This window comes from Salminus brasiliensis, chromosome 18, assembly GCF_030463535.1.
Source record: "Salminus brasiliensis chromosome 18, fSalBra1.hap2, whole genome shotgun sequence".
In the NCBI taxonomy this organism is placed as follows: Eukaryota; Metazoa; Chordata; class Actinopteri; order Characiformes; family Bryconidae; genus Salminus; species Salminus brasiliensis.
In genome coordinates, this window is record NC_132895.1 from 31,667,867 (window position 1) to 31,679,016 (window position 11,150).

Sequence of the window (11,150 nt, forward strand, 5' to 3'; positions counted from 1 at the left end):
GCCGCGGTTTTACCGTCATTATCACTGTCCAGGTAACGTGTAGGGTCTCCGGTGGGCATCTGGAGCTGTAGGCGTAGGCCTACAATTCAGAGGACCCCCTGTTCGGCCGCAGTAGCTCTCCTACCTGGACCTCCTGATGGTTGACCTAGTACTGACTCTCTGGAGTGCAGCAGGTTTACAGGTCACGTGGTCTGTGTCCAAAATCCAATTACTGTCACCAAGGTTACCGTGAATTCAGCTGGTCACGTCGAAGTCACGTGAGGCCTAGACCCACCTGTATTGGACCCTGCCCCGCCTTTCTCCGCTAGGATTGGCTGGCAGTTCATCGACCCCGCCTGGGATTGGCTCATTAAGCGAAGGAGCAGGAGGGGGCGGGGAGGGTGGGGGGGGGAGATGCACTGCCAGCCAATCATAGAGCCGGGACGCCTCTCGCCTGAAAGCGGGTGGGCAGAGGCAGGACGCTCCTCTGGCTGTGCTGCTGGAGCGCTGGCTGGAGCATGGACGTGCTGACGGAGCAGGACGTTGGGAAGGTGAGTCCGGGTTGGGTCACTGAAGCCGTCCTGGTCATGAACTCGTCGCTGAGAGTCGATTTCACGCTCTTGGAGGGAAATCTGAGGGAAATCTGAGCGTTTTTCAGGCTGACAGCTGGGTGCATAACATTCAGGGTGCACCCCTCAAAACCCCTCAGCACATTCCTGAGGATTTCGCAATAGCCCCGACTCCCAGTGCCTCGATTCCCTCCCTCCCTCCCTTCCTTTCTTTCCTTACTTTTTTTATTAATTTATTTTATTTGCACAAAAATAATTGTAAGAAATCACTTAAAGCTGCTGTAAAATCAATTTACTGTGGGTTTACATTTTTATTTGGTGTAAAAACAGCAAATATGGGACTTTAATTGTAGTAAATAAACAAAAATGTTCAGATGACGATTTACCACCCTGTTACGAAAAAAAAAATTACTGAACTCTGCTCTGATTGGTCAGTTTACATCACTGCAGTGGCTCACAGGAACCACATAACAATAGCATAGCTTAGCTTTGGTTTTAGCACCGTAACAGTTATTATTATTATTATTATTATTATTATAATTTATTTTTTATTTAAAAAAAATGTTGGTTAAAAAATTCAAGTCTTCTCTTTGTGAGCTCTGATTGGCTGATTTACATCACCGCAATGGCTCACAGGAGCCGCATAACGTTAGCATAGCTTAGCATTTGATTTTAGCACCGTAACATTTATTATTGTTCATTTATTTATTTAAAAATAATTATTATTCCAAGTCTTGCCTTTGTGAGCTCTGATAGCTTTGGTTTTAGCACCGCAACATTTATTATTGTTTGTTTATTTAATTAAAAGATAAATATTATTCCAAGCCTTCCCTTCGTGGGCTCCGATTGGCTGATTTCCATCACTGCAACGGCTCACAGGAGCCGCATAACGTTAGCATAGCATAGCTTAGCTTTGATTTTAGCATTAAACAGTTTTTTTGTTGTTGTTGTTCTTGTTGTCCTGCCAGTGCAGCAATACGTAAAGAGATGCTAAACCCTCTCAGTTAGCTTCAGCTTTTAGCCGAACCCCACAGCGCTTCCCGTTGTGACCATGTGTACAACTCCGCAGTACCAGGAGGATGGTTACCTGGTGCTGGAGGGGCTGCTCAGCCCGGAGGAGTGTGATGAGCTGCGGCAGAGGATGGGTGAGATCGTGGAGCAGATGGACGTCCCGTCACACTGCCGCATTCAGTTCTCCACGGACCACGACGAGCAGCTCAAGACCCAGGTAACCGTTGCCTCCCAAAAGTCAAAGTGCAGGGCATTAAAGCAGGACATGAAGGCCTTGTTTTGGGAAACCGATGTTCTTGGAGATCTACTGTACGTTAAGTTAAGCTTCAGCCCTGATCTGAAACATCTGGCTGTAACATTCAGATACTCCCCCTGACCGAACCCCTGCAGCCTGGTGGATCTCCAGGAGTAGGGCTATGCCTCCTAGTGGTAGAGGGTGGAAGCTTATCCTGGTAGATCAGACCTCCTGTGGGCACGTCTGCTCCTCATAAGGCTCACGAGTCTAGAGAGGGACTCGATTATTATTATTATTATTATTATTATTATTGTTATATTAGAAATTATTATTAGAAATGAATCATAATTATGAAACTTTTGAATTTTAAAACACCTTTTTTTCGTAGAGCTTGTATGTAGCTAGCATGCTACTGGTTAGCCAGTTGAGCTAGTCCACCCCCACCTTGACTGTATTAGCTAGCATTCTACTGGTTAGCCAGCCGATGTAGCTAGCATGATACTGGTTAGCCAGTCGAGACGGTCCACCCCCTCGACTGTATTAGCTAGCATGCTACTGGTTAGCCAGTCGAGACGGTCCACCCCCTCGACTGTATTAGCTAGCATTCTACTGGTTAGTCAGCCGATGTAGCTAGCATGATAGTAGTTAGCCAGTTGAGCTAGTCCACCCCCACCTCAACTGTATTAGCTAGCATTCTACTGGTTAGTCAGCCGATGTAGCTAGCATGATAGTAGTTAGCCAGTTGAGCTAGTCCACCCCCTCGACTGTATTAGCTAGCATTCTACTGGTTAGCCAGTCGAGACGGTCCACCCCCTCGACTGTATTAGCTAGCATTCTACTGGTTAGTCAGCCGATGTAGCTAGCATGATAGTAGTTAGCCAGTTGAGCTAGTCCACCCCCTCGACTGTATTAGCTAGCATTCTACTGGTTAGCCAGTCGAGACGGTCCACCCCCTCGACTGTATTAGCTAGCATTCTACTGGTTAGCCAGCCGATGTAGCTAGCATGATACTGGTTAGCCAGTCGAGCTAGTCCACCCCCACCTCGACTGTATTAGCTAGCATTCTACTGGTTAGTCAGCCGATGTAGCTAGCATGATACTGGTTAGCCAGTCGAGACGGTCCACCCCCTCGACTGTATTAGCTAGCATTCTACTGGTTAGTCAGCCGATGTAGCTAGCATGATAGTAGTTAGCCAGTCGAGCTAGTCCACCCCCACCTCGACTGTATTAGCTAGCATTCTACTGGTTAGTCAGCTGATGTAGCTAGCATGATAGTAGTTAGCCAGTCGAGACGGTCCACCCCCTCAACTGCGTTTTTACGACATCGGCCTCGCTACATTGCTACTGCAGTATTAGCATCGCTACCTCACCCAGCACCCTATCACTGTATTAGCATCGCTACCTCACCCAGCAGTGTTAGCATTGATACTGCGGCAGTTGTTGTGATTCTGGTGCTGCGGTAGCGATGCTGAGGGAAGGTGTGTTAGTCACAGGCCGTGTTGATGAGGTCCTGGGTCTAAACTCTAGTATATACGGGGTCTATGAGGGCAAGGCTTGAGTCCTTTACCAGTGAGGGTCAAAGGAAATGCTACAGGAAACAGAATGGAGGTGATTTTATCCCACAGAACCTTTTTCACAGTAAAGAGCAGAGATTTTAGACCCAAACTCCAAACTGTTGAAACGCCATTAACGGTTCTATGCAGCCAGTGGAGGTCCGGCAAAACCGGGCTCGCCTGATTTTCCTGAGTTGTTAACTGTGGGCAATTCTCTTTTGCTTCTCGGAAACACTTTGTCTGGCTGGAAAGATGCAGGTAAGACCCCCTAAGGCCCCAGACGGGGTCTTCTGTAGGAATTTGTATTCTCCCTCAGGCAGTAGAGGAACTAAGGTAGAGTAGTTCTGTAGAGTCATAGCGTGGGATAGTCACATGGCCTAGAACTTTGTTTAGACAGGTATGTGTGTGTGTGTGTGTGTGTGTGTGTGTGTGTGTACAGATGTTTGAGCTGACTACGCAGCAGGATAATCAGGAATTCCACGGTAAAAGGTTCTCACATGATATGAGCTCCAACGTCCATGTACTCAATGACCCGAGGGGCCCTGAAGAGCCGGATGGTAAATCATATAGTGGGTGAAGCTCTAGGGGTCTACTTTGCGCCCATTGCTGGTACAGATGTGCAAATACACACACACAGCTTGTGTCTAGTCCCTGTAGAGAACAACTGCCAATAGAATAGGACTCTCTGTAACACATAAACACTGATGAACCTATTGGCACCATGCTGCCTAATCAACATCCTGATCTCACCTATGCTCTTGTTGCTGAATGCCATTAAAAAAATGAAAAAAAAAATTTCTACTAGAAAGCCCTAAAAGTGTAGGAACCTCCTTGAGAAACTTTTTGAAACTGTGGGAAAACCTCATAAGGTGCCCTGAGGAACCTTCAAGAAAAGTTTTTTTTTAGAAGAAAAAGGTTCCTTGAAGGTTCCTCAAAGCACCTTGATTTCGGAAGAAACGATAATTGAGCAGATGTCCCAAAACTTTTGTCCATTCTGACTGGCCATACTGCCTAGACCTTATACCCTTAATGTAATTCAGGCTAATGTTGTTCTACCATTGATTAACGTGGACTTTTCTTCTCACGTTTACGATCTACTGAGCCTCGCCGCAAGGTCACATGACCTCTGTGTGTCTTTCTCCAGGGAAACGCTGACTACTTCATCACCAGTGGGGACAAGATCCGTTTCTTCTTCGAGAAAGGAGTCTTTGACAATAAGGGTTCGTGTCCTGGCTTTTGGCTTTTCTTTAGGAATGTTGTGTGAAAGGGTGTAGGTTTTTTTTGTTTGTTGATGATTTAGCGCTGACCAGCTATCTGGTAGCCCTGCATACGGACGTCCAGTAAGAGGCCATGTAACGTTGTACCTGGCCGGCCTTAAGCTGTGGCCAGTTCTACCTACTAGCTAATGCTACGTTCCTTTTACCTCTGGAAATGACGTCACATCCAGGTAAACATTCCGAAAATTGTACAAAATTGCATCAAAATGACTTCGGAGTTTCCCGCAACTGGTTTGACGATCTTTTACCGAAACTTTTGTGGTGAATTTAACCAAAATATGACCCAATTTAGATGTCCTAGGTTAGCATTGTTAGCGCATCCAAAATCTGCTGGGGTGCGGAGCGGCCATCTTGGATTTTTGCACTAGGAGGGTGAGGGCTAGCATTAGCAGGTCAGATAGAGCTCCACCCCATCTTTACACAGTGTTGCTAACTCAGCACCACTGGAGCTCAATGCTAATTCTGTTGTGCTAATGGAGTTGTGTCAGGTATCCGGCGCCCGTGCTGGCTAGCGCCATGCTAACTGTTGGGGGTGGTGGGAGGGCCATATCCTATCCAGTTATGCTCTCTGGGACTCACCATGCGGTTCTCTCTGTTCTCAGGGGAGTTCACCGTCCCGAAGGAGCGTTCGCTGAACAAAATCGGCCACGGTGAGTGTTCTCCTCAGTACGTCCAGCTTCAATCTTTTACCTTCGTCCATCTGTGTCACGCTGGCGAGAGTAACACTTTTGCGGCTCCTCCTCAGCTCTCCATGCGTACGAGCCTCTGTTTAAGGCCGTCACTCACTCTCCTAAAATACAGGTATGGCGTACACCTCCCACCCTTCGCCCACCAGCTTTGTTCTAGCGAGAGTGTATGATGGACATGTCCTCATACACGTCTCGCCATGTCCAGTGCTCGCCTTAAGCCTTTGAAGCCAAGTGTGTCATATTTGATACATATGTATTTAGTTCTTTATTGGTTTGATAATTACATAATTAATTATTTTAAAGAACAATTGAATGTCATATAATTTACTATTGTAACAATAATACAGAATAAATTAAGCAAATAATAATTCATTGTATGAATAAGGAAATAAAATCAGATACATGTTGCCCCCTGGTGGATTATCCGTGCACTGCAGGCACCAGAAAAATACACACAGATTTCTCAGTATGAAATGACTTAAACATTTTTAAAGGAGACTTTAAAGAACATAAGGGGTTAAACTAGTTTGTCTACTATATGTTTTAGTTAGTTTTTAAAAATAATAGCATAATATTAATAATATGTAAAATAATATTAAGAACGTGTCAAAAACATATATCTAAGAAAATATGTAAAAATATATATATATAATAGTATGTATAATAATAATAATATTCATTAAAATATATTACAAAAGTATACATAAAATAATAATATTAATGACAATATATTTAAAAGTTATAATTACACATTTTAAATTATAATGATAGTAATATGTAAAATAATAATGAAAATATGTATAAAATATAAGAATAATTGTATAATATGTAAAATAATACAATCAATGGCAATATGTTAACAAATAATCTTAACAATATGTTTAATAATAATATTAATGACAATATGTACTATAATAGTAATAATATTTATTATAATTTAATAATACAATAATTTCTTATTATATTGTATACAAATTTTTTATTTATGATATAATTATAAAATATGAGACAAACTGAGTCCTCTCTATGCAAAGTTATTTAATTTTTTTATGTATAATATAATTGGTCAAAAGGTCAAGTAAACAAAAAAAGTTTCTGGCAAGTATTTGATAGTTCTGGTTTTAAAGGGTTAAAAATAAAGGTGCTACAACGGGTCTTTCATAAGGAGCCATGTTTATAGAATAGGTGTGTGTGTGTGTGTGTGTGTGTGTGTGTGTGAAGAGGTTTTTAGAAGTTTAAATTAATACACTCGTTACCGATTTGAAGATTCTTCATGTTCACACCAAAATGGTTCTTCTGTGGAATCTCTTAAAGAACCTTCTGTAGCACCTTTATGTTTAAGGGTGTAGAACATGTGGTCTGAAGCTCCGCCACTGTGGCTCATGTGTGTGTTTCTCTCTCGATCTGCAGGGATTGATGAAGAACCTGGGTCTGATGAGTCCTGTTGTTTTACAGAGCATGTACATTTTTAAGGTGTGGTACATTTACCTTGTTAGCGGTTACCTAGGTTACCAACAGTGTGGTGCTTTATCTCAGTCTTAGAAGAAATGATCAAATGAACCTAATTGATGCAGCCCACCAGCCAAGACTTGTTTGATATCTAACGAGAGATGCTAGGCTAATGTTGCTAACAAATACTGGAATTCGACTGCCACCGACCTCATCTCCATGTAAACACACGCCTTCCGAGTCTCGTAACTCCTCCAGATCTTCGATCGTAGAAATTTTGGAGAAATGACTCTACAAAAGGATGTTAAGCTGGTGATAGTGTAGTTCCATTCTAGCTTCAGTTGATTTTTGAAGGAATTAGCTCACATTTTTGGGATCGGTGACAGTCAAAGTCCTGTGTTTGTTAGCAGCATTAGCCTAGCACCTCTCATTCTGAACCTAATGAAGCACACATCCGATACCAAACATGTCTTAGCTGATCGGCTGTGTGTATTAAACCAGACTGTTACGTTAAAGGAATGCTAACGCTAATCAATTTTATCTTTTATGTTTTATTTCTTTTCCCGTTTCCAGCAACCAGGCATCGGTGGAGAAGGTAAGAGAACGTGCTGAGATACAGTAACATCCTCTTCTTTGGGATTTCACTGAATGAGAGAAGTGCAGTACTATGTAGTTTAGCATAAGGGTTCTCTAAATAGGCCCGGAAATCCGAGCGTGAGCCTAGTTTCCCAGGAGCATTTTAATATTGAGATCTTAAGATGATCTGAGATTATCTTAACTGCTGGAGAGGGAGTGTTCAATGTGATCCTCGCTCGACCATTTGAAAATAATATCGGTGCTAAGATGCACAGCCCATCCCAGCCCATCCCATACTATCCCATCCCATCCCATATCATATCATCCCAGCCCAACCCATCTCATACTAGCCCAGCCCATCCCAGCCCAGCCCAGCCTAGCCCATCCCAGCCTAGCCCATCCCAGCCCAGCCCAGCCTAGCCTAGCCCATCCCATCCCAGCCCAGCCCAGCCCAGCCCATCCCATCCCATCCCATACTATCCCATCCCACATCATATCATCCCAGCCCATCCCATACTATCCCATACTATCCCATCCCATCCCATACTATCCCATCCCATCCCAGCCAGTCCCATACTATTGCATCCCAACCCATCTCATACTATCCCATGTAGTGTGTACAGTGTAAACAAAGTCATTCAGAGTCATTCATTGGGTGGTTGAAGTGTTTTTAATATGTGATCCATTGGACCTTGGTAGTGACCCCTCATCAGGATGCCACCTTTCTGTACACGGAGCCTCTGGGCCGGGTGATGGGGGTGTGGATTGCCCTGGAGGACGCGACTCTCCACAACGGCTGCCTGTGGTTCATACCAGGCTCTCATAGCAGTGGGTATACAAGCACACGCTCACACAGACAACACTGGCGACACACATTTGTATCGTCTGGTCTTTTTTGGGAAAATACAAAATGTCCAAATGTTTGTGGACACTTCTTATTTGTGAAGGCATCTACTCTGAGGTGCACTCTATTAGAATGGGAGTTATGGAACTCGTTGTTAGAAGAAATGTCAGATGAGTACGTGTCCACAAACCTTTGGCCATATTGTGTGTGAGTGTTTAGCGGGTGTTTCCTCTCTGTAAGGCGGAATCACCAGGCGGATGGTGCGGACTCCTAAAGGCACATTCCCTCTGACTGATTTTATTGGCCGAGAGCAGAATTACGACGACAGCCTCTTCATACCAGCACCTGTGAAGAAAGGTCAGTCACTGTCCAAAAGTATCCATATATATATATATATATACTGTATATATGTATTTGATCTATACGGTCATTGGGGGAGGGTCTAAACCACTGACTGTATATATGATAAATTTGATCTATACAGTCATTGGGGGAGGGGCTTAACCACTGACAGTATATATATATGATATATATGTTCTATGATCGTGCAGGTGGAGTGGTTTTGATCCATGGCCAGGTGGTCCACCGCAGCGCAGAGAACACATCTGATGCGTCCCGCCACGTTTACACATTCCACATCATGGAGTCCGAAAACACCGTCTGGAGCCCCGAGAACTGGTGAGAGAGTGCAGAGCATGCTGGGTAATGTAGGCTGTTTGTGTGGGTGAGGAGCATATGTAATAGTGAGTTTGGGGTGAAACCTACCCAGAAGAACTGCTCACATGACGGGGTCTCTCTCTCTTTCTCTCTCTCTCTCATACAGGCTACAGCCAACAGAGGAGCTTCCATTCCCCCCACTCTACACCTAAAAAAACAGCACCAGCGAATCCAGCCAAACACACAGGCTTTCCACTTTTCCCCACCAGTTACAGGAACATCTAATAGTTATGTTGGGACCAGCTTGACTGGTAAGACTGTTGAAAGCGCTGGACAGTTTTTTTTATTGTGATGCAGTATAATAAAATGTGGGGTTCATGAATTCCATTCATCCAAGCCTTCATGTGGAACTGTGATTGGTCAGGACACTCACAGCATGAACAGTGTAATTGGTCAGAGATCTGCATGTCAGACCGTCCTCCATTTATCGATCTTCTCCTCCCTCTCAGAGATGAAAGCTTTAAGTGCTGTTTATCTGACGGGGGGCCAGTGTTGGGGGGGGGGTCTAGCAGGTCTTGCAGGGGGTTGTTAGGGTTTTGGAAAATCTCTTCCTTATGAAGGTGGTTTGTCTTCTATCTGATTGTCCGACAAATGGAGAACTTGGGTTGGAAATTAAATGAAGGGTGTTCACTGACTTTGACACAGGGCTGATTTTTAAAAATAGCTCCTTTCACCCCTGAATAATCAGCAATTCAAAAAAATCTTAAAAAAAAAAAAAAAAAAAAGAGCTGAATTAATGGTTTTATTATGTGGCAATTTTATAAAAACATAGAAAATCATATTTTATTTGTTGTTTTTCAATAAAATTCAGTTTTGCTGATTAAAAGCTGGTTTTACTATCTATTATTGGCCTGTGGTTTTTAACATACCTTTCCTTTCATTTTCAGATTGTTATATATTTATTTTCACAAACCTGCCAGTTGTGAGGTGAGGCCTCCATGAGCATCAATGAGCCTTGGTTACCCATTACCGTATCGCTGATTCACTGGTTGTCCTTCCTTGGAGCACTTTTGGTTGGTACTGACCACTGCATACAGGGAACACCCTATAAGACCTCTCTGATGTTTCGGAGATGTTCTGGAGAAGTTCTGACCCAGTCGTCTAGAACATCACAGTTTAGTAGAGTGTCTCAGATTCTTACGCTTGCCCATTTCTCCTGCTTCAACACCTCCATCACCTTCAAGAGCTGAGGACTCTGACTCGCCATAGTACCACTATAGAATGGGGGTCGCGAGTTCGAGTCCCGGGCCATGCCGCTTTGTCATCTGCAGCCGGAGCCTGGGAGAGCACAATTGGCCGTGCTCTCTTCCTCCACCACTGTTGAAGTGGTGTTGGCCGGCACAGGTGTCTGTTGGCTGGTGTGGTGGATCTGGGGACCCAGCACTTTCCTTTGAGTGTGTCTAAGCCTGGCATAGTTTTAAGAGGAGGTCAAGAGGCGGTTAACAGCCGTCAGGGGGTGCAGCGAGTAATCAGCGAGTGATCATCAAGTAATGTAATGATCTAGACGACTGGGTCAGAACATCTCCAAAACATCAGGCAGGTCTTGTGGGGTGGGGTGTTCCCGGTATGCAGTGGTCAGTACCTACCTAAAGTGCTCCAGGGAGGGACAACCTAAAAGACTTAAAGGATCTGCTGTTAACTTAAACGATCTGCTGCCAGAAACCAGATACACTCAAACATAGGCAGGTAAACAGACAGAATCTGGACTTAAACAGTGTGCACACAGCCCCCCTTGCTGGCCTAGTTACCATGACAACTGCAGACTGTAAAGAAAGACAAAACGTAAAGACATAAAAAACATTCTGGAACAAAACAACTGTTTATTGGAGGACATTCAATGACAAACAACTGGGGACACCACTGGACTTAAACTATCTGTTGTACTGTTATACACACAAAGTGTGGCTAATCATTTTACTAGTTAATAATAATATATTACATTGTTAATAATAATGTTAGTAATATCACTAGTTAGAATTATTATATTAGTGATATAATAGAAAGCAAACAGTCTCTCAGAAATCTTTCAGTTTAAAAGTTTAAAGGTTCTAGTGTTAAGGGTGGTGAATCAAAACTGAGCAAAAGCTATTTTCTTCTTAGAGCCAGAAATTCCAGAAATTCCATTTCATCATTTTTCTGTGGTAAAATGATGAAACATCTCAGGCTGGTGAAGCTGCTCAGCAAAGCTTTATTTCTTAACAGTGTCATTTCAGAAATTTCTCTAAGGGCTAAACTGACATTCAGAACATAA

At 43.5% G+C, this 11,150-nt stretch overlaps 1 protein-coding gene across 1 annotated transcript; it reads left to right on the forward strand.

Annotated features, from left to right (window-relative positions):
* Positions 1 to 433: 433 nt before the first annotated feature.
* Positions 434 to 9,359, forward strand: phyhd1 (phytanoyl-CoA dioxygenase domain containing 1). Its single transcript, XM_072661935.1, has 11 exons — positions 434 to 530; positions 1,618 to 1,776; positions 4,492 to 4,567; positions 5,227 to 5,274; positions 5,370 to 5,425; positions 6,724 to 6,786; positions 7,336 to 7,357; positions 8,038 to 8,166; positions 8,423 to 8,539; positions 8,734 to 8,860; positions 9,006 to 9,359. The coding sequence occupies exons 1-11, from the start codon at positions 498 to 500 to the stop codon at positions 9,049 to 9,051; spliced, it is 876 nt and encodes a 291-aa protein (XP_072518036.1). The 5' UTR covers positions 434 to 497; the 3' UTR covers positions 9,052 to 9,359.
* Positions 9,360 to 11,150: the final 1,791 nt, after the last annotated feature.